This window comes from Aedes aegypti, chromosome 3 (assembly GCF_002204515.2).
Source record: "Aedes aegypti strain LVP_AGWG chromosome 3, AaegL5.0 Primary Assembly, whole genome shotgun sequence".
Taxonomy (NCBI): domain Eukaryota; kingdom Metazoa; phylum Arthropoda; class Insecta; order Diptera; family Culicidae; genus Aedes; species Aedes aegypti.
Window position 1 is genome coordinate 170,432,674 of NC_035109.1, and position 24,567 is coordinate 170,457,240.

General features: G+C 36.6%; 1 protein-coding gene across 3 annotated transcripts in view; it reads left to right on the plus strand.

Annotated features, from left to right (window-relative positions):
• The first annotated feature begins 824 nt into the window (after positions 1-824).
• Positions 825-24,567, plus strand: part of LOC5578896 (mothers against decapentaplegic homolog 4) — a 29,776-nt gene continuing 6,033 nt past the window's right edge. The window contains exons 1-6 of one of the 3 annotated variants that reach the window (XM_021854627.1): positions 825-1,867; positions 15,831-16,087; positions 16,151-16,325; positions 16,393-16,575; positions 16,679-16,864; positions 23,751-24,525. In XM_021854627.1, coding sequence (XP_021710319.1) covers positions 1,807-1,867; positions 15,831-16,087; positions 16,151-16,325; positions 16,393-16,575; positions 16,679-16,864; positions 23,751-24,525 — 1,637 coding nt within the window. In that variant the 5' untranslated portion in view covers positions 825-1,806. Of the gene's footprint in view, positions 1,868-15,830; positions 16,088-16,150; positions 16,326-16,392; positions 16,576-16,678; positions 16,865-23,738; positions 24,526-24,567 lie in introns of all 3 variants that reach the window. The other 2 variants (XM_021854626.1, XM_021854628.1) reach the window with 2 other exon arrangements.

Sequence of the window (24,567 nt, forward strand, 5' to 3'; positions counted from 1 at the left end):
TAAATAAATACCCATTACAGTACAGCAACTGTAGTTTAAAAATGGGTGTTTAAAAACCCATTTATGGGTGAAAAATAGTTGGGAATCATTTATAGTAATTTGAAGCAGCTGTGCGACGCAGTCTACGCATGCAAAATTAATGAAATTGTAGTTAATTGTTTGTAGGTTTTACTTTTTTATACAACGTTTACCGATGAAAGGAAACAATGAAGTGGTAAGTTGTGAACTTAAACACCTTTATACATATTAACTGATAATAATCTTGAAATACGCATAATTTTCAGGTTGTCTCGTTGTTCCTGCCACCGTGCCTGTAGCTGACATGATCTACTACCAGCGACCATCGAAAGGAAGTAACTGTTGGTGCAGAAACAGTATAAATATCTTTATACATTTATCAAGCGTATAAAACGATTAATTGTATTAATAAAAACTATTATTTTAATTCAAATATTTATTTATTTCATAAGTTATAATTTGAGGTTATAATTATTTATATCTATTAATCGCAAAAAGGGTAATTTTTTACCCTATTTATGCCAAAAAGGGTAAATTTTTACCCTTTTTATGCCGTGAGAGAGATTTACAAAAAGGGTAAAAAAATACCCATTCATTGACAGAAACCGCTTTTACCCGTTAAAGAGTAAACCGTGTTTACTCTTTAAATGTGGAGAGGCACTTCTAGCGGAAATGGGTGAATTTTTACCCATTAAAGGGTATTCGCAAACTACCGTGAAAGCTATTTTGGTGACTTTAACATCACAGCTACTGTGATATTTACATTTCGTATGACAGCACGCGTCTTGCTTTGGTTTGGTTTCTTCGCGAAGTGTTTTGGGTGCGGATGACGGACGCCAGCGAACAGCAGCAGCAGGAGATCTCCCCGCGAAGCAGTGAGGAAAGGCATAAAAAGCAGTATACGAACGGAGCGATTCGCCATTTTAAAAATCCTATCGTCCAGGGTACGAGCAAAGGAAGTATACCTAGTGCATCGAAGTAATAAAGTAAGTTTTCGCCGGAATTTGCCGCGAATTATTGCGTTGAGCGGTGGTGAAAAGTGAGCCAAGTTCGGACTAATTTCGGCGTGTTGGAAGTTCAGTGATTCCGATTGTCATCGCGGAGAAAAATCAATCGGAAAACATTGTGGAAGGCTCAGCCTACTACTACTAATCATGGGAGGAAAGTATTTTGCCCAGTGGTACTTTCCCTAGAAGCAGTGCTAAACATTGAGAGCGCAGTAAATATTGAATAAGGGCATGGCATCGTTATGCTTTGTGCATTGACCGGGAAGTGGTGAAGAAGGAAGAAAATTAAGTCATTATTAAATGCACAAAAGTGTTCCTTGTCCGCCTGTTTCGGTTCTGCCTTGGAACGACCTTTTCTACTGGATCCAGAAGTGGTCATAATGGTTATTATTGTGTGTTGTTGAAGGGCCAAGTCTATAAACAATAACACTTTTGTGCTGCTGCAGAGAAAAACAAGTTAAAAGTGTTTTAAAGGAAAGTTTCTTTCCGCGAAGAAAGCATTTTTCGTTCTGCTCACATAAGCCTTGTGTGTGTGTTTTGTGCTAGTTAAGCGGATCTTGATCGCTGCAAGAGGTCGTTTTTTCGGTTTCGGTTCTCGAGCTGTTGTTTAATGTGTTTAATGAGGGCACCACTTTAGCTGTGACCAGTCGAAACCTTCTTTGCATCAAGGAAAACGTGTAGTAAACTGGATCTTGTGTAACACCCGGAGCGGAGCGGAATCAAGCAAGGCCTCAAAGTGGATACCAAAAGTAACCTGGGCTTGACCCAGGATTTCGAGAGGATGGTGGGCCTCTCGGGCGGCGCTCACCTCTACGGGGCGGGCCTCCCCCCGACGCAGGAAAGTAAGTACCATAAACATATTTTTATCATGATGCTCTAGCTTAGGCTGTACATGTACTTGGTACTTCCTGTTCCTGTACACCCTTCTTTACGTAAAATTTAAAGAATCACAAACGACTCATTGACTAAGGGAGCATGGCATGAAGCAATTTGACATAATTTGTATAATAACACAGCGTAACAAAAATGACATTTTTGCGTGTCTCAAGGATCAAATTATGTGTCTCTAGTAGATTTTGGGTCACTGAATCTGATGCCGTTTTCAGAAATGTTCCAGCATGTCACAATTTTTAGCTACAGGTTGCCATAGTTGTATAAAACACTGGTTTTATTAAAGTTTATATTAAATTTTAGGTATGATTTATAAAACTTTTTGTGATATAATCCACCAAGAATGCAAAGTAGGGCTTGAACTTTCAATTTAGATATAGGTAATTTAGTTATATGACAAAATTTTGTTCAAATCGATTTTTTCAACATGTTTGCTGTCTTCATATAAAATTCTTCGTTTGTCTTATATGGCAAAATACAATACTTTCCTTAACCAACAAAAAATAACATTTTACCATCGAAAATATTATGAACTTTGTTGGTAATTATTTTTTTTAAACTTGAAGTTTGAATTCTGTGACAAATTGGGGCCTAGAATGTTTAATGAATTCTTGTTTTTATTTAATAATACGAAAGAGCATGTTATTGCAACTACTTTAGCAAGTTTTCCAGCTCAAATAACGGCTATAACATTTTTAAACTTCAATTTTAAAAATGGTTTCTAATATGAACATTGACACTTGTGATCTTGTTTGACATTAACTTTTTCGACAAAAATGCCACAGGGCATATAGTTTGAACACTGGGGTTGTTCATATCTGACATTTCGAAAGGGACACGGAAAACAAAATATACCCAACATTTGAGTTTAAACCAAAAGGTGTGACAAAATCATAAGAAAACGTTTTTTGCACATAAACCAATGAAAATCAATTAAAAATTGAGTAAACATGTGTTTCTGCTAAAGTGACCAGATATGTTAAGCCTCAGTGCGGGACACATTTGGTAAACTTATGAAAATTTGTGTGCGAATTATTAAATAGTACACATTTTTTATTAATAGTTTTATAAATCAATATAAAAAAAATCTATGAAAAAGATTAGATTTTTTTCATGATAGTTTTAAGGTAGTTATTTCTAAGAAATTTGCTAACTTATTGCTCTTTTGCTCAAAGTAACACATATTCTAGTGAAATTTTCTCAAACTGTCGTGGAATAATTTTAATCATTCAACCGATAAAAATATCAAAACAAGTTTAAATTTAGATCTGAATCACGCGGTATTTTCGAACTAGATTTCTCATGGAGTTTTTTTTTGTAAGCTTTTCGAATAAATTTCAAAGATATTCAAGCAAAAAATAATAGCATTTCGAACTGAATCCTTTCAAGATTTTGGATGAAAACATTCCAAGACATATTTCTAATCTAGAATGATTCTGAGCTATATTCGGTGAGTTAATTTGCTTAAAACAATCTCAGAGTTCAGACATGATGGCAAAATGCAGGAATTGGAAAAATATTTTGTAAAACAAAAGAAAATTATTGGAAGATTTTGAACAGTGCCATGAGAAGATTCTGTACCAAATCATGCGCCTCAAATTTATAAATGCTGTTTCGAATCCTGTGAGTATTTTTAAGAGACTGTGTCAGAAATTTTGTGGAAATTTTTACTCGTGTATACTGTGTAAATTCTGATTTTACCAGAATTGTGTTTAGATTCATATTAGAGTTCAAATAATATTTTGTAAAGATTCCAACATAAATTATGTTAGAATAAGAATAAATGTCTGTGAATGCTGTTAGGATCTTGACTACAGTTTTGTTGGTACATGGAGAAAGCCATCCGGTTCATATTTTAACTAGAAATTCCATTAATTTTGGTTATCTCTTCAATCCGGGACGCTTGGTGATGCGGGACAGGTTACTCAAATCCGGGACTGTCCCGCACAATCCGGGACGTCTGGCCACTTTAGTTTCTGCCCTAAACTTAAGCGTTTGGTACTAAAATTGAGACAGGGCTTTAGGACCCTATTAAGCAAATAAATTGCCATACAAGCTGGCAAACTTGCATGCAATTTGGCTGAAATGGTCAAATTCTGCATTTTCAACTGGCAATATCTCGAAAATTTGACGTGCTATGATTTTTCTGAAAACGGCGATGGACTCAGCAACCCTTAATATAGTAAATAGCGGTAAGTTGATGCTTGAGACAAAAACGTGTTTCGCAGTGTAATCATTTATTATGACGCTATTTGGCTCCAGTGACGCGGGAAGTGGGGAGGACAGACCTGGGTAGGATCCGACAAAAAAAAATCAGCAGAAAGCTAGAAAAATAAATTACTTATCATCTGTTCAATATACATACAAACTCGACCAACGTCGTAATCATTAGCTGTGTTCAATGACTTTGATCGAACTTGCTCGGGGTTGGTTGTACTAGCTCGTATTTTTTGTCAACAAATAACTGTCAAAGCTACTTCGAGCAACTCCAAGCTGCTTTCTCAATGAACGCTCTTTTTACTCTTTTTACTAATTTACCGGAATTCCACGTGAAAAAAAATTCGCGCACTTAACAATCCGTATCGCTTTGGAATTTTGCTTTTTTTCTGAATGTTTACGTTTTTAAACGTCAAAAACACGAGCTACTGCGAGCTGGTTGAACTAGCTCGGACTCTAGCTTCCAACCTGTTTCGAGCGACTCGGAGTTGGTTGGACTCGGCTCAATGAACACAAACCCGAGCGACTTGAAGTAGGTTGGAGTGGCTCAATGAACACCAAAAGCTGACTCGCAAGTGGTTGCAACCAAGTTCGAGCAGCTCGTTGAACACAGCTATTCTTATGGAGGATATAAGCTTAGCTTAGCTTAGCTTAGACTGACTACACATATCAATGGTTGCTATTCCGTGATTGACCGAAGTCAGTGAAAATGCACAAAGAATCAACTAGAAGTTCGGCTGGGATTGGCCATAATCTTCTTCAGTGTGCATAATTCAGTGCCTCTATTTATACAGGGTCAATAACGGCGCCGGCCACGTCCTTGCAGTCAGGTGGGATTGGGGGAAGGAATGTTAGTGTGTAACCTTTGCTTTTTGGAGACCGTGTTTGCCTCTGCATCTCCACAAAGGTTACTGGGAGGGATGTTTGTTAATGGGGAGGATCGTTGGGTCATAGGATTCACTTTGATAAGCGATTAGACCATGATAAACAATGATTTGTGAGATATATACATGCTTATACGTAAATATAATATTTTCATTTGATATGAACAATTTTTATGTAGAGGAAAATTATGCCGACACTTGAGGTGACGAACCATTCAAAGTTTGTTGAACAAATACCGAAATGTAACATTCCTACAGCTGTCAGGACGAAAGCATGTGTTATTATATTTTACTCATTTGAAAAGAAACAAAAAACTCGATTGGTTGGGACATCATAGAACACTCTTATTCTTATGCCGACACTTACAGTGGCGAACCATCCAAAGTTTGTTGAATAAAGTGAACCTTTCGCAAGTCTACACTTGTAGTGTCGAACCATTCAAAGTTTTTTTAATTACAAAAATAAAGGTATATAAGAGGTGTTCTGAAAAAAAATGTTAAACATAAATAAATCATGAATCAGAGTTTGTGTCGACACTCACAGTGACGAACCATCCATAGTTTGTTGAAAAATCATATTTACATCCCACCATTGTAACGATTGAATGTGCAGTCATACATATTTTATAGATTAGAAATAGTAGCATGAAACGAGCTCACCAATTGATCCGTTATCCTTGACTGAGCAGCCACAATCCACTTTCGGCTTCACTCGTTTACTCGGCTATAAAAAAGCACTCAGGATAAAAAAATAAGCGCGCGACCCAAAAAGAATAAAAAAAACTGTTCGGGCTTTCTTGACGCACTGCCCAGGAGCAAGCGTCAAGGTCGAAGGATCAAACAGAACTAACCGATCGCGGCACTTTTTCACTTTCTTCAACCGAACTCATCGATCACGCCACTTTTTCACTTACGAGACCGACGCGCGACATGTTTGATCCTGCCCTCGTCGCTTGCCCCGGGAAAAGCAAGTGTCAAGGTCGAAAGATCAAACAGAACTAACCGATCGCGGCACTTTTTCACTTTCTTCAACCGAACTCATCGATCACGCCATTTTTTCACTTACGAGACCGACGCGCGACATGTTTGATCCTGCCCTCGTCGCTCGCCCCGGCAAAAGCAAGTGTCCATTCTTATGGAGGATATAAGACACGATAAACATTTTTCATTGGTATTCGAGAAACTTACTGTAATACTTCTTTAAACACTAGAAAAGCAAATAGAGCAATCCTCTATGGCATTTCTGACTGAATCAATGGATGGTTTCTTCATCGTAGCTGCGGCCAATCCTGTGTGTGTTTTGGGACTAATTGCCGTGAGCGTTCCTGGAAGTAATTTATGAAAAGTTTCTGGAACATCAATAGAGAATTATCAGAAGATTGTTGAAGAATCTTTGCATGAAGCAATGGATTAATCTAATACCAGTTACATCGTCATAATGACTTCTGAATGTGCTTGATCAATCAAAGCATTGCTGAGTCTCTTGACGATTTTCAGAGCGAGCAATTCCTATAGAACTCCTACACCACACTCTCTAGAAAATCATGGCTGATTCAGAATTGCCGTAAAAATTTCTATAAGTAGTTCTTAGTTCATTTCTAAAAAATTATATTATCAAATACCTGCTGATATTTTGTAGCATCATACATCATGACGATATTTTGAAAGTTTTTTTTTTTTGCAGATTTTTTGTAGAAATTCCAGTGAAATATTTGATGGAGTTTCTGCGCGATGAAACATTTTTCAAACATTTTCAGTTTCTCCTGAAAACTTTTGCGATTAGCCGGGCCATTTCGCAGAATTTTACAATGTATCAATTTGTTATCTAGAAATAGATGAGGGAACTAGAACAACTTCACTGGTTGTAAAAGCAAGCAGTTTGGTCTATTTTTGTCAAATTTGTTCAATAAAATTCCCTCCCCTTGGTTATGCGACCTTGCCGCGATGGGAGGGCATAATCCATTAGCCCATATGATGGAAACCAAAGGCGTAACCTGTAGTGGTGGTATCACATTGTGGCACTTTTTGCTTAAGGCCGCGTCATAATTCATATGGCATAGACGCAATAATATCTCGGATGTGATCCAACGGACATTCTGCGTCATTGATAGAATTGATGCCCATTTCAAATAATTAATCTATTCGAAGTGGACATTAATACTATTGGTGACGTTCAGTTTGCCTTTTGCTAACCAGAATGATCTGTAGCCACTCTTACTATTAGCTAGCTAGATACATCGTTATCATATACGACGTAGGGAATACATAGGACCTCTTAGGAAAATGACTAGTAGATTCACTGAGTAGAAATAAGTGGCGACAATCTTATTTTAATATGGTTTTTACATTGCCATAATAAGAAATACCTCTTTTGTAACAGCGGTATAAATAATCTAATTCCAGCTCCATTTTCGCAAAATTTACAAGTAGAAAGTAGGCGTTGTGAAGCATTGCATTTGCCATCGAAAAGTGAATCATGTAGGAGACTGTAATAGAAGCCTAAGGTAACTTTACTTTTCAATATTCACTATAAAATGACTGTGGAAAGTAAGACGCTGAGATCGATCATTAGGGTACACTTGCTAGTTTCGAAAAATTGTGGAACAGACAAGGAAAGCGACTTTTTTCTTCAAGGATATATGAACGTAATGACCAATAAATACTTTTAACAACAACAAATTAAATTAACTAGAACTACTACTAAACAGCCTAATTTTGTTAAAACTTGACGACAATTGACATTTAAGACTCTAATCTAACGTAAAAGACAGGAGTAATCAGAATAGCACTTGAATGACAAATTATTCAAAACCATTTCGACTAAACAGTATTAGTAATGACACTACTACACTACTATTTCAAACAAATTCTGATGGAGCTGCTGATTTTCACAATGCTTCCTTTTCTCAGAAGCAAGGGAATATGGGTACTTTTCAAAAACTACCACGTCACAATACTAATAAAAAACAGTGTTCATGTGGGCACCATAGCCTAGGCCGTCTGAGTATTGGTCCTGGTAGAGGGGAAACTTGGCAAAAGCCAGACCGAGGGTTCAGCCTTGACAAGTTAAGCTGTCAGGCAGCTCCAACTGAATACCATACAAAAAAAAATCGTTCAATAAAATTGATTTTAAAAGGTTTAATATGAATGACAACAAAAGTTGATGCAATGAACGATTCGAAAAAAAAACATGTTTGGTAGTAGGTTGCTTTTTAGAGACTTGGTCTCTATTTTATTGCAAGTCTCTAAAAAACCCAATTTTTAGTAGAAGGTCTCCAAAGTATATTTTAACTAAAATGGTCTCTAAAGTATCTTTTTTCCTCATTGCTTGTATTGACTCCTCAAAATTGTACAGGCTCCGAAGAAACCTTCAGAGGCTATAACAGGTTCAAGAGGCTCTTCAAGAATTTCGTCTCAGATTCCCCGAGGAAGAGCTTCAGGAATTATCAAAATGATTTTATTTTCAGGGTCTTCTACAGGGATCTCTTCAAAAATTCTTCTAGAGATTTTTCTATCAATTCTCCCATGCGTCTAGAGATTTTTCAAAGGATGCTTAGAAGAATTTCTCCATAATTTGCTTTAGGAAATTGAGAACTCCAAAGCTACTACCTGTAAGTCCTCAGGTATTATGTTGTTGTTTGTTTTCCAATACTATACTAGAATTTCTGCCAAATATTTTTCACTAATCCTTCAACCAAATCCTTCAGTTGTTACTCTAGGAGATCTTCCAAAGATTGGTACAGAATTTCTTCCGAGGAAATCCACAATGGTTTATTTCAGAGTGTAGCTGCCGGAATTCCTCCTCCTGATCATGTGAATTTCTTCAAGAATTCATCTGTATTTTATCTCAAAAATCAAAAATTCGAACAAATCTATTTTTCCTAGGAATTTTAGAGCATTCCATCCAAGTATCACTTCTGCAGTTTTACCTAACATTTCTTAAAAATTTTCTCAGAAATTCTAGGAAATCTTCTAAAATTTTCTCAAGAGTCTAGGAACTATTTGACTTTAATACTTACGCAAGTTTTATCAAGGGTACTCTAATATTTTTTAGAAACATCTCACGGATTTGTTGTTCAGAAAAATTTCCTTGGCATTTCCCTGGAGACATTCCTGGAAGAATTCCTGAAAAAAAACTGTCAATACTTACATGAGAAAATCTTAAAGAATTACTGGATAAATTTCTGTAGAAATCTTAGAACAAATCTCTGGAGCAAATGTGAAGGTATCTTTATAGAAATCTCTTGTTGATGCGAAGTAGGCCGTCATTGAATCATGTCACAATTTCGAATTGATGAAAATCGATTGATAGTGCACTGAAGCATCTGAAATAGTATCAGCATACTTTCTGCATGTTAGCGCATATAGTTATACTTTTCCGAATTAATATGAACTATGCGGACTGAGTTTTATCACTTTGAATATGCGAGCTGCAATGTCAACATAGCTACCAAAGCAAATGACGGGCTACTTTGCCTTAAAATCTCATATAAATCCTAAAAGACAAATTTAAAGGAAGTCCATAAAAATTTCTGGTGAAGTTAGTAATTGAATTTCAATAGACGTTCTGACCGGGAATCTTAGAGGATGTCCTAGGGAAATCGATGAATGAATCATTGGAAAAAACTCTAGAAGAAGTTATGACTGTATTGAAAAATTTCTCAAAAATTTGTTGGAGAAATTCCGATAATTTCCGAAGCAATCCTTGAAGAATTATTTGTTCTGTGGTTCTTCTTGGAAAATCCAGACTGAATTCTTAAGGTATCTCAAACAAAATTCGTAGAGAAATTCCTTGGGATAAAATCAATTAACAAAGTCTTTCCAGAGTAATATCTGAACATTTGGGCAAATACCTGAAAAAAATTCTGATGAAATTGCAAGAGAAAATCATGAAAAACACCTACTTGTAATGGCACGAAGCATTCTAAAAAAAAGTCTTTGATCTTAGAGTAATTTCTGCTCTGATGCTATGAAGAATCAAACTCTTATCTCCTGGATCTAATTAGGTTTTGTTTTTTCGTTCCTGTTTGGTCTTTTTGATTTGTTCTATGTCTTTTTTTCTGGCAAAAGGTCTCCAATTTCCTATTTTCAAGGTTACCAGCCCTGTAAAGACGTAAAGCTTCCTTGGTCTTGTGATTATTATTATTTATTATAGAGGTTTTAACTAATGTCATTCGCGTCTGGTAGTCTTGTGGTAACGACTGGCATAAGAATGAGGGGGTTAGATGCAAAGGGGTGGGGTTCTAGTGACAAAAACTTAGTTTTAAGAATATCTACTGTTTTTTAAAAAAAATCTTTCATTCTATACAAATTGTATGGAAGTCATAAAAACAGGCCAGCCTTCTAAGAACTATGTTATTTTTTCAATAAAGCTGAAAAATCCAGTGAAAATATTGTTAAAATATCGTGTGAAACAGTAGAATTTCCTCAACTTAACTCAAAACCAACGAAAATGTTACTTACACTCCTTTGCGTTTGAGCTCCTCAAATCAGTAAGTAAAATCAGTACTTCATTGATCTCTATCAGTTTATGTAATCAATTTTTTATGAAATAAAATTTAACATTTCATAAAATTAGTTTTATTATCATAAATTGGAAATGACACGTTGGGGCGAAATTGATCACTATATAATAAAGCATATTTAAGAATGTAAAATTTTCCTATCTACTAAATTTGGGTTTCCTGAATCTGAAAATGATGTCAAAATTCTTACAACTCGTGTATATCATGATTTTATTGCAAAATTAAACTTTGTAAATCTGCATAAAACGCCTAAATGTATGCAATTTTGCTTGAAATAAGAACGTTTGTCAACAATAAACGGTTTTATGAGCAAAAAACTATTTTATAATGCTGTACGATTTCAAAAATGAGTTCAGCAGTACACACGGAAGCTTACATAACATTTTTAACACTCAAAGTTTACATGCTGGCTTAGCACCAACGGATTGTTTAGTACCGACATTTCTAACAGTATTGCTGATTGCAATGACAGCAATGATTGATTGATTGATTAAACTCTTGATCGATTGAGAAAAACTGAGAAGAATTAAGGGGACACGGGAGACCGTGTTATTTTCCCTATCTTTCGTCTCACTCTAACAATTATCATCAAAACTTTGCGGAAGCAAATCTCGAGTTTTAGTGAACCGATGAAGCTGAAAATGTATCGGGTTGTGCACTACATATATAGAATCATAGTGATACATTTTTCGCATCGATATATGGAGTGGTTCTTGAAATTTGCTTTTTGAAATGGATAGGGTGATTATGATGACGTCCCGTGCGGCCTTAAAACGTTATTTCTAAATCTATTTAAAAATAAATCTACATTCTTCACATATATCCTCAAAACTTTACGTGCAAGCAGCGCGTCTAAATATCTGATTTTCTATAATTTTCCAACAAAAACTGTATGACAAAATGCTACACCGTTTTGTTCAATTACTATGTAGGGAAAATGTTTGTTGGAATCTTCACAAATTTTACATCATTCAGGCGACAGCTATTCAGAATTACACTCAAAACAATCCAAATGTCATTCTTACGTGAAAACATACGTATTTTTTCCATCGCACTTTTCAGTAGTAGGTCTAGTTGAGCACCAAACTTGGAAATTTTTATTGTACTTCCAAAATTTCAAGATATTGCCCACTATTTTTTCAAACAGAAAAGTTAACATTTACGTAAAAAATCCTTTATTTTAGCAAATTTTTAATCTTTTCAAAGTTTTGTGTCTTTTATATCACCAATGTATTTTATTTTGTAAATTTTAATAAGAATTTGGAACATTTGTAAAACTAAAATTTTTGTCATTTCACATTTCCATCCAAACTCTTTTACCTAATAAGGTCAATACCCAGACAACCAGAAGTCGGATGAAAGTTCTTATTACGTGATTACTCGTTTATTCATACAATTTACATCAATCCCACAAAACACGGTAGATGACATCGTCAGATTGATGAGTTTCCTCGCATAAAACGCTTTTTTTCTGAGTTCATTTGTGCATTTTGTTTCGTCCCGTACACTCGTACAAAGTAAGTCGAAACAATCCGTAGCAGCTGTCAAATCAACATTTGTTATCATAAGTTAAGTCGCATAAGATCACAGATTAGTTCGGTAGAAAATTTATACACTCGCATTGTACGCTATTATTCATCACGTAATATATGTACGTATATCGCCTCCACTTTTGTAAGTAGAAGGCCTTTTCACGACATCTTATAAGTGAAATGTTGCACATACAAAGCTTCCAGATGATTTCGTTATACAGTGAGTCACAGTGAAAATCGTCCACCCTCATATTTTTGTTTCAAAGTTCTGTTATTACTGTAAATAAAAAGCTGTGGTTTTCTAATTCATACAATTATTTGCATATTTCCATTACTTAATTGTGGCACTGTTTTTATAAATATTAAAAACAAAACGGAATTGAAAAATAATAAAGTAAATTTAAACCTCAAATATAAGTCACAGTGAAAATCGTCCACCGATATCAATTTTTCAGGTAAACTAGTATCGAGTAGGTAAGCCTTTGTTCTTCAAAACGATTTGGCATAGATCGCACAAGTTTCGCAGTTAAAATTTTAGCGATGTTATTCCATTCAATAGTAAGCGCACTTTTCAAACTGTGTCTGCTCATTTTTTTATGTTTGCTGATTTAAACGTCCAACTGATGCCACAAGTTCTCGATAACGTCAAGATTTGGAGATTGCCTTGGCAGATTGATGATTGATATGTATTTTTTTTTAACCAAGCTTTCGGATTTGCCGCTGTATGTTTCAGATTTCTATCCTGGTAGATGTAATGCCCATTTTTTAGAGATAAGGTAGATAGGTAAATTAAAAGCCATTTTTTTACGCTAGGCTTTAAATTCTTCTTCAGTGAATCAAGATAGACGTTTTGAGCCATGATCCCGTCGATAAAGTGCAAGTTACTAACATCAGATGCTGGCATGATGCCTCAAACCACCACGGAACTACTACCATGCTTAGCAGTTTCACAACGATTTTTCAATTTCAGGTCTTCATTCGGTTTCCGCCAAACCATAACCATGCCGTCAGATCCGAAAATACTTAACTTGCTCTTATCTGTGAATAGGAAGTACTTCCAGAAGTTGAAATCCTTTCCAACGTGTGTTTCTGAAAACTCCATACGACATTTCACGTACTTCGGTGATATAAACGTCTTCCGACTTGCAACTCGGCCATGAAACGTTACGTTTTCGAAGCACTCTACGCACAGTTTCTGGCTTTATGAGATATTTTTTTTTGAGATACCTGCTTTCTGAGATACTTTTTTGCTTCAATTGCGAGTTTCGGTGCACTTATCTTGGGATCAGCATTAACCTGGCGAGGAAGCTAACACTCAATCGCTTCATTGAAAATTTTCTTCAACGATGTTTTGGGTTTGTTTTTACCTCAATGGTCAATTTTGCAGTGGTTTATTATAATACACACTGTAGTATGTCCTTTTACAACAAGTTTGGTGATTTTCAGTTGATTTTTGCCATTTTTGTGTAGTTTTATCACAAGTTTTCTTATATCTGACGATGTCTGTTTATTTCGTGCCATTTTAATGGAAATACTCCAAAAAAACGAACCTTTCTTATTCTTGCATAGCAGATCGTGCTTGAATGTATGTAGGGTACAAGCACCGGTTTTGGCCATACGCCAGTTGTAGCCATAGTGGATTATACACCGTTTTACATAGCCAATCAGCATGAAACCTTTTGTGTTCAGTAGATTATATTCATATGATAGAGCTACATTGATTAACTCTTCCAAATTGATTCAAAACATAAGAAAAACAATTCATTTTCCTTATCATTTTAACTCCCATACACCTAATTTGGCCACTCACATGAGAAATCAATGCAATTGGCCAAATTATGAAGCGAAGTTAAATCTCTGGCTGAAACTGGTTCCGTTGGCCTATATTGACCAACGGGATTTTGAAAGCGGAAAAATGGTTTTAGCTCAGTTTTGATATTTTGCACACATAATATGGATTGAAAGCTTACATTTGACATATTTGTAGTATAAATACGGCTTCCCATTTATTTTTTATTTGCATTTTCTCTTAGGCTGGCCAAAACCGGTGCTTTTACCCTATGTGTGTGCGCGACTTAAAGAAATGATATGAATGAAAACTGTATAATATTACACCAAAAATCATGCATAACGACAGGGTGGACGATTTTCACTGTGACCTTGTTATTGATTATTTTAATAAATTTAGAGCTAAATTTCTTCTTACGATATTCAATGACTTGAATTGCGTACAATTGTCAAGACCCTTGCCGAACTAACGTAACGAGCCATTGAATTTGAATTCTTGTTTTATACATGAATTGTACGAATTACTTTTCTGGTAATGTTCAAGGTGGACGATTTTCACTGTGACTCACTGTACGTACATTTTGGTTGGCTGGATATTTTATGTAACTAGATCAAGATTACGGAAAATGTTATACAGTACTGACCCGATTTTGTCAGCCCCCGATTTTGTTTGCCCCCGATTTTGTCTACCCCCGATTTTGTCAGCTTTTTGAGCCGATTTTGTCAGCCTATATAAATTTCGTCAAATTTTTTTTTTGTCATGTTTTACCACGTTTACTTTAATTTGATTATGATGCTTCATGTCATACACGCATGGGCGTAGCCAGAGGGAGCAATGGCAATGCCTTTTATTGATTGTTAAAAATCGATATTACCAATATGAGGGGAAGGGGAGAGCCCCTGATAAAAAAACCCGGCTACGCCCATGTCCATCGCCCTCTTAAAATTCCATGTAACCCTGTAACTCATCAAAATTTGAAAAACAGGAACAAAATGAAATGACCCAATTTTGGCAGGTTCCCCATTTTGTCAGTCTTAAATTCATCGAGGGGCTGACAAAATTGGGTCCTTACTGTACTAGTTCTAGTAGCTCTTGATCTATTTTTATAAGGCCTCCGATGAGAGTTTGTATGGATTTTTACATATTTAGAGCGAACTCTTCCAATCATCCCCAACCAGGCGTTGCAGAATTCGCTCTCATTTGAGAATGAAGCACGATCAAAGCAAGCAAAGAAAAACATCCCATCTGTTGCGGTCCACGATCGTCATTGTATCGCAAGGTGTAACAAGTCTGATAAATGGAAGCAGCGAGCGAGAGCCCCAACGAGAGAGCGATGATAAAATCCATTTTTCTCGCTTGTTTACCGGTGGGGATAGGGGTTTTTCTTAACTGGCACGATAAACAATCCACGAACTTCCAATAACAACAGTGTCCCCCAGGCTTGGAGCATGTTTAGAGGGGTTTTATCATGCACTACTATCCCCCCAATCTGATCAAACTTGTAGCAGTATACGATAAACAGTCTCTCATAATGTGCAGCATGTTATGATAGTTACAGAGAGCGATACGTGAGAGATTCTCTCAATTTTCTCAGGATTCAATCCCTGTCCCCAACAAATTTCTTATAAGATTTTTCTTGAATTCATGGCAAGATCTTTGAAGGACATATAAAAAGCGAGGTCGTCTAGGTATTCTTGTCTAGATTTTTGTTAAGTTCTTGACGAGATTCTTGGCTAAATTTTTGATAGAATTCTTGGAAGATGCAATTTTGGATTTATTTCAAAAGTGTTAGTCAGCTTTTTTAAGAACCATGAAATGTGTATATGATAGGCGACATCGAAATTCAAACTGTGTTTTCCTTGCAAGTTCAAATCGATAGATTCTTTCCGTTCTATATAACCATTGTCGTTGATGTCCCTAATTTCCATTATTAATGACATGTTCTTCTCTACTTTCCCACAATTCAGTTGTCCGCGACATGTCCTCGATGCCGAGCACCGCTCCAACCAGTGCCGATGCCTGTCTCAGCATTGTCCATTCGCTGATGTGTCACCGGCAAGGTGGGGAAAGCGAAGGCTTCGCCAAACGGGCCATCGAATCTCTGGTGAAGAAGCTGAAGGAGAAACGAGACGAGCTGGACTCACTAATCACGGCCATCACCACAAACGGAGCGCACCCCAGCAAGTGCGTCACGATCCAACGGACCCTCGATGGTCGATTGCAGGTAATGGTTCATGTTACTTTCCGTCGTAAGAAGAATTCACTGTAAAAGTACCCCCATTACTAGGTGGCAGGGCGCAAAGGTTTCCCTCATGTGATTTATGCCCGCATATGGCGCTGGCCAGATCTCCACAAAAACGAACTGAAGCACGTCAAGTACTGTCAGTTCGCGTTCGATCTCAAATGCGACTCGGTTTGCGTCAACCCGTACCATTATGAGCGGGTGGTGTCCCCCGGAATTGGTAGGATCCTTGATTTTGACTCTCGAGTACTGAGCAGCATTTACATCAATCGTTGAACTCTTCGCAGATCTATCAGGATTAACACTGCAGACTGGGCCGAGTCGTTTAATCAAAGATGAGTACACCCCGGGTTCGGTTGTGCCGGGATCAATGGACATTGATGGCAATGAAATTGGAACGATACAACACCACCCGGCAATGGTGCCAGGGGCGGGCTACGGTGGCATGGGAATGCACCAACAAGTTCCAGGTACAGAGATAATTGCTTTCCCACTATTTAGAGATTAAGCTTTTCCATTTTGTTGTTTCACGTATCTTGTGTTAATATTGGCCCTTTACGTTTCGTCGATTAGACCCGTCACAATTGGGCAGTATGTTTCCTCCTCCGCCGGGCAGTGCCCCGAGACCTATACCAAAAATGGAACCAACTGAGCCCCCGCGAAACAGTAACGGCAGCTGGATGAACAACCAAAGTTCGTCCTCATCGACTGCCTCCAATCCCGCTCCACTCAATCGGCTTTCGTCGTCTCTGCCGCATTGTAAGACAATTAGATCTTTGTTGAGATAACAGACTAACACTAGTTCTAGCAGTACGTTCGATAACTAACTCTCTAATGATGTGGAAACTTATCATTGTCAACTTACTTTATCAACCGTTTATCATACTATGATTAACAGATAAAAACTAACTCTTCAATGGAGTACTTCTTAGCTTCATCAACCCGTCTTATGTATGTAAATCTAAAAAAAGTGCTAGTGGGGTCGCAACACAGATCACGACTGTTTGTAACTATGCTCTCTATTATAAATCTTACCTTCTATTGAGAGTATCGTTTTGATTCATATTACGGACAGCTTCAAATTCCGGACACTCTACTTTGTATGGGAAACATTTCAGACGAAATGTTTCAATTTTTGCCGTTCAAAAGTTCTAACTTTCAAGGCTCGTTTTAATAAGCATTTCTCATAGATATCTATGAGAATGTATAATGTCAAACTTCCTTAGGCGTCTCTCTAGTGGTTTAACAATTTCATTTGATGATTTGACTTTTCTATTTATGATTTGTTTGACCTGTCCGGAATTCAAATCGAAGCGTCCGAAATATGAGGCAAAAGTAAGGAAGCGTCCGGAATAAGAATCACGCAAAGTCCACACATTTCTATTTATTTAAAATTATACATGTTTCGGCCTATTCTATTTATTTAAAATTATACATGGGGGGCCCAGATAGCCGTAGCGATAAACGCGCAGCTATTCAGCATGACCAAGCTGAGGGTCGTGGGTTCGAATCCCATTGGTCGAGGATCTTTTCGGGTCGGAAATTTTCTCGACTTCCCAGGGCATAGAGTATCTTCGTACCTGCCACACGATATACGCATGCAAAAATGGTCATTGGCACAGTAAGCTCTCAGTTAATAACTGTGGAAGTGCTCATAAGAACAGCAGGCTCTGTTCCAGTGGGGACGTAATGCCAGAAAGAAGAAGAACATGCACCAAAATCTTCACTCACCATTCGAAAGTTAAGGGGTTAGAAGGTTCGATAACGTGGAGGAATCATACGGAGTGATTTATTTTATATGCTTTTTTGTGAGTTATACTTCACTGAGGCTTTAAGTGTCCGTAATATTAATCAAAACGGTACACAAACCATGGATTTATCCGGATGTTATGGCAAGCGCGGTTCCCAAAGTTCCTACAAAAGTTTCATTATAAATTTCTTAAAAAGTTTCTCTAGAAATAACTCATTAATGTCTAAAGCCCCTAAGGTTGTTCTATCATTAGATTACCTTCTTCTTTTTTTCCTCCTTTGTAATACGTCCTCACTGGGACAAAGCCTGCTTCTCAGCTTAGTGTTCGTATGAGCATTTCCAAAGTTATTAACTGAGAGCTTCCTTAGTCAAATTTACCATTGTCGCATTCGTGTGGCAGGTACGAAGATATACTTTATGCCCATGGAAGTGAAGGAAACTTCCATTACGAAAAGATCCTGAACCGATCGGGAATCGTACTCAGACACCTTCAGCATGGCTTTGCTTTGTAGTCGCGAACTCTAACCAGTCGGCTAAGAAAGGCCCCTATTAGATAACCTATGGTAAATATTTATCCAGAAAATCATAGTTTCCGAAAAACCTTGGATGGTTTGTGTTTCAGCCATTCCATGAAAAACCGATCTAGAGGGTCACCGAATTCCGTGGAATTTTTTTTTTAAATCATTACTTTTGAATTGCTTGACCGATTTTCAAATTTCTTGGACGAAATGAAAGCTAAAGATTTTGACTTTTCAAAAAAAATATAAAATTTCACAAAAATTGTTTTTTTTTTACACGAAAAAAAAAATGAAAAATTGCGTTTTCGTGTTTTAAAGGCCTCGGGACATAAGGGGCTATTGCTGTTCTTATTTTTTCTTGAAAGTTCAGAAAATTTTATGTTTACTGTCAAATTTTTAGCGATGTATGTTTTTTTGTTTTTGAGATATATTTTTTTGAAAATAAAAAATTCAGTCATGTTTTATCGGCACACACTGTTGGTCTCAGCGCATTAGATATTTTTATTTAAAAAAAAAAATCATAACTTTTGAACAGCTCAACCGATTTCCAATCTTTTTTTATGGAATGAAAGATTGAAAGCAGGGAAGATCTTTGAAGTTGTTGAATGATCTAATAAAAATTTAGGTTTTTAATGAGATTGATATTCACGAGTAAAATATTATTATCATTCTACAGAGTTTTTATACTTATTTTGTTTTTTAAGGCGAAGATGTATCGAAGCCAAACCTCGAATTTTCCAGAGCACAATTCTAGTGAACCAGACAACCGTTCTTGCTAAAAATGTTATCGAATGGACACTACCAGCAAGTGACTAATTGATCAATTTTTCGGCACAAATTATTGTCTGGTTCTCAAGATTTGTGCTCTGGAAAATTGGAAGTTTGGCTTTGATGGATCCTTGCAATAAATAAATTACACACACCCACAAGTGTATTACTTTGATAAACTGTGCTTCTTGACAATGTTCCAAAGATTTAATTGGTCAGCAATAAATCGAAGTATACACCCCTATTCTTGTTTACGTTCTTATACACTTTCGATCGAAAGTCACTTTGCATTCCCGTTTACGCCAGCAAAATGAAGTTTCTTGTGTAAGGAGTATAACCTTATATTTTTTCATTATTATTTGATTCCGATTTTTGAGAAAACATTAAAGAAATATGCAAAAACATATAAATATAATAAAAATATAAATACATAAACAATACATAATTGTAAATATAAACAGATTTAAATTTGAAAAATTGGAATAGCTTTTTTACTAAGTGCACTCAAAACCAGGAAAACAATGATAAATTTACCGGGAAATCCGAGAAAAAGACAGAAACTTCAAAACAGAATTGTGGTAGCCACCTAACATATCATTTATTCAAAAATATCAGTTGATCCAGATGACCAATGATCAAAATAGATTCTAAAAGTAAAAGAGTTTTTCGAGAGCTTGTGAAAAAATGGCCCCAAAATATCGAAAAACAAACAAAAGTTGAGAATTAAAAAGAGTAGATTGGAGTATTTTGTGCCTTTTAATTCCGTCCTAACGTCTTATTTTTGACATATACGTGTATTTCGAATAACAATTGCAGCCTTCTTCAGTTCTTCTTACTCGTATCCACTGAATAAATCGTCGCATCTCCCTCCCTACTTATCTGCTGTTAGTATTTAAGGTAGGGAGATGCGACGATTTGTTCAGTGGATACGAGTAACTGACACTGAAGAAGGCTGCAAAAGGTAGTCGAATTACGCGTACCTATCTAAAAAAAAAAGCAATTAGTGAGTAATACAAGATACTCAAACCTATTTTTTTTGTTTCTCTATTGAGATTCTGCTCAGAGAATTCGAATACATTAAAATGAGAAACAAAAGTTATTTCGATTTGAATAATGTTTTGTGGTGAAAAAAATTAGGGGGTAATATAATAATAATTATATATAATAACCCGGGGCAAAAGTGCCACCTCTAATTTACGTAGTTCAAATCAATTTTTTAATGTTTAACGCAGGATAAGAATACATTGAGTACTAATTGAGAGTTGTGTAAACTGCCCATACTCGCATAACAGTCCCATTTATATAGGGAATCCCATAGAATATGGGACTGTTATGCGAGTATGGGCAGTAAATATTACAGTTAAAAATGTTTAGTACAAAAAAATAGAAAAATGTATTTAACTCACCAACGCGAAACATGCGAAATATTATAAGAATGTAAGACTGGAAAACAAGGTTTGACTCCCAATAAGTACAAAACATTTGGATTTTTCCGCACAGTATTGATGATTTACAATTGTTTAATATAGCTGTGAGGATTTTTTTTTTCGAAAAAGTTCTTTTGACAATAAGTTTTACATATATAAAAACAGTATGTCTTATGGGGCAAGAGGGACACCGCAATTTTCTCATATAAAATCAAATGAACTTTTATTTTTCTTGTTTAATATTGCATTAAATCAATGTTTCCTACTAAATAAAATCAAAACAAACCATCTTCGACATTCAAAATGGTTTCTGACAATTTTTACTATTATTGGTACAGTCAAATAAGATAAGAACTAAATTAATTTCGTAAAATTACTGTTTAACTATAAGTCAACTTTTATCCTTCAGTTTTTATCTTTACTTACTCTAGAATATATCGTTTAGGCGAGGAAATACTAATATACAAAATTTGTTGCATTGAAGATTGCAACTGTTCAGTATTCAGAACCCCCAACATGTTCCCTTTTTTGGGTTGGGTCAGGGGTGCCTGTGAGAATTTTTCTCAAATTTCGATTTTTTTTAATATTCTGCCCAGCTGTAAAATAAGTTTACGAAAGAAATCCGCCCGAAACTCACCTTGCATCATGTAAAAGACCTGTTCAGGATTCTCTGTGACAATTGTGCACTGTACTCTGAGAACCCACTGAAAGATTTTGTGAGTTTCTTTCAGGATTTTGTGAGAATTCAACCTGTGATTCAGTGAGATTGCGTTTGAAAAATAGCTGTTTGGCAATAACTTTTGTTCGCTCTCAAAGAATGTTTGTGTTTCAAAAAGTCTTGATAATTTTTATAATGTTTATTTGAACATTTCCTTATTTCTTCTCAATACCTTCAATTGAACACTACACACTTCATTTGTGCTTAAACCAGTTTTAAAAACACAAAGATCACTTATAGATCAAGCAAGTAACTACCTATACAAACTCTAATATTAAATTATGAAATTAATATATGGGAATCATCCAAAATATCAAATATTTTTTAAAGCCATTCAGGAATAGTTTAAATTTTTCATTGTTACTTACCAAAGGCTGGCGGATGTCAACCTGGCCAACTGCACGTTACGGCACTGTGTATCGCATGAGGAAATTAACGATTTTGGACTGTTATTTTTAAAAGTGAGAAACGTAAAAAATAATAAAACCAATACGCCACCCTAAACTACTTAGCTACATGTTTATCATCTGATAACATTATTTCAGTTTCCAAAATATATAAATTACGAATTAGCACTGAGCTTTCTTTACCTTTGACCCATCTTGCCCCTTCTAACCCTACCAAAACTTATCAAGAGCCTAATCACAATGTATAGAATTTAAGATGTTTTGTTTGTATAATGTTTATTAACCAATTACCGTTAGGACGCCATTCATTGCTCATTGAATTATTTAAAAAAAAACCTGAACAAATTTTCGCAGCATGTACCAGTATACCAAAATCGATTGTATCAGAAAGAATTGATAAGATTTAATATTAGGGAAGGTGTACCGGTATTCGCCATGTTCCAGTTATTCGCCACCCCGGATTATATTCCGATTTACGACATATATGGTTGCTAATTGTTCAGTGTTCGCTAAATTGCTTTAAAATGCTCCGGAAACATTCTTGGAAACCGCAAAATTTTCTCAGAAAATAATAGAAAAAAATCATTTTCCTTAAAATGGTTGCTCCTTTGCACCTATTTTTCGCCATGGTGTTCCTGATTCGCCACCCTCCATAAGAAATCAACGTAGGTGGCGAATTCAGGAACCGAAATTGAAATCGTGACGAATACTGGTGCAAGGGGTCCAGTATTCGCCACCCCCATTTTTAATTCAAAAACATAGTTTCTGATTAGTTTTTATATTTTCCCTGCTGATCATGGATTTAAGCTTTCGTTTAATATTTTGACAGTAACCAAAGGTCGTTTGATTTATGTATAAACAATATTTTTCCTTAGGGTGGCCAAAACTGGTACTTTTCCCCTTATATATTATTTACAAAAAAATAATTTTAGGCTGTTAAGGCCGTTAACATGAGATTTACAATGATTTTATTATGGCAGATCTTAGCTGCCATAATAAATGTTTAATATGTTGCCGTACTATACTGCCGTGAATCGCGTCAGTCCCATCTGTAAAAAGTAGGCATTGAGAAAATAGGTCAATTCTTAAGAAAACTTTCACAATTTGCTTTTTACTACAATATCTTTCCGAGAAAAATATAAAGATGATCAAAACACGGTTCATTTTTATGTTATAGGGTGCCAAAATCTGTGCCATTGATATGCGATTATTATCAGTATAGGACAATTTGACCTGCTGTTTTTTTCTCAATTTTTCCGAACAAATCAAATTATCGGGGCTACCCCGCTTGGCATAAAGTCATTTGGCATAAAGCCATTTGGCATAAAGTCGTTTGACGTAATGGTCATTTCGCATAATGGTCATTTGGCATAATGGACGTTTGGCATAAAAGAAAATAAATTACAATTTTAAATAGTGCTACTTAAAAGAAAATCTGGTGATCAAAAGAAGGGAAAATCGCCGATGGAAATGTTAGTAGTTATAATGCCAATTAGGAAAGAAGGCAAAATTGTCAATGAAAATGTTAGTAATTACAATGCAAAAGGTAAAGAGTTATAGAACATAAAACCAGTGTAACTGCGATCCAAGGGACCATTAGCCATTGAAAACCAACTTTTACTATGGTTCTCTAATTCGATATCGAGATACGGAATATCGAGTAAGGGAGAGTTAACTGTAATTACAACTAGTGCTGTATGTAGGTCCTCACTTAGAATGAACGATGAATGGCGCCCTAAACCTGTGTCATTGGCGTACATGTCATACGGTACCATTATACATTTTTCACATTTTACCTTTTTTCATACAAAACCATAGACTTTATCTTGCAGTCTAGCGCACAAAATTATGAAAAATATCAAACAACCGATTTTTGACAGAATTTAACTTGTTGAAATGCTGTTAAATGAGCGGTGAATGGCGTCCTTACAGTTTCCCTCAACCTTCAATGTAGTTTAATAAACCTGTAACATTAATCCATTTTTCGGGTCTCGTCTGATGTACTGTATTTGATTAAGTTTAACGCTTCATATTTCACATTCCAGCCTCTGTTCTAGGCAATCCAATCGAGTTAGCCAGCGGCGGTGGGTTGCGCCCTCCTCAGCCGGGACCCGCACAGGGGCCTCCTCAATCCGCTCCACCAAATCCTCAAATGACAAACGGTGGTAACGGACTTATAGGAAGCTCATCACAGCCCAATCTCCTTGGTGCGGACGGTCAAGGCCAATACTACACCAATAGCACCGTGGATCCCACGCTTGCTGGTGATCCTCAACTTGGTCCCAACATGGGAGTACAAAATTCGATATCTGCCACATCGCCCGTATCTCCTCACCTGCAGCAGAATGGTTACAGTCAGCAGCCACCAAACAGTCAACAGCAACAACAAGCACCACCTCAGCAGCAGTCACAACAATCCTCCGGTCAGGGACAGTACGGCCAACACCAGACCGGTGCGGCGACATGGTCCGGTGCCAACACGCTAACGTATACGCAATCAATTCAGCCGCCAGCGCCGGATCCACGGTCTCAGGGTGGTCACCAGCAGTACTGGCAGCATGGCGGCGGTGGCCCTGGAAGTGTCAGTGGATCAAGTACAGGCCAAATGCAGGAATTGCCAAACCAACAACGTCTGTCTAGACAACCGGCACCGGAATACTGGTGTTCGGTTGCTTATTTCGAGCTCGATACCCAGGTTGGGGAAATGTTCAAAGTACCATCGAACCGTCCAAATGTAACCGTCGACGGGTATGTCGATCCGTCTGGTGGAAATCGGTTCTGCTTGGGTGCACTCAGCAACGTGCATCGAACGGAGCAAAGTGAAAAAGCAAGGTAAGCCGCCGCCGCCCCCATGTGCTCTTTTGTTAACACCAA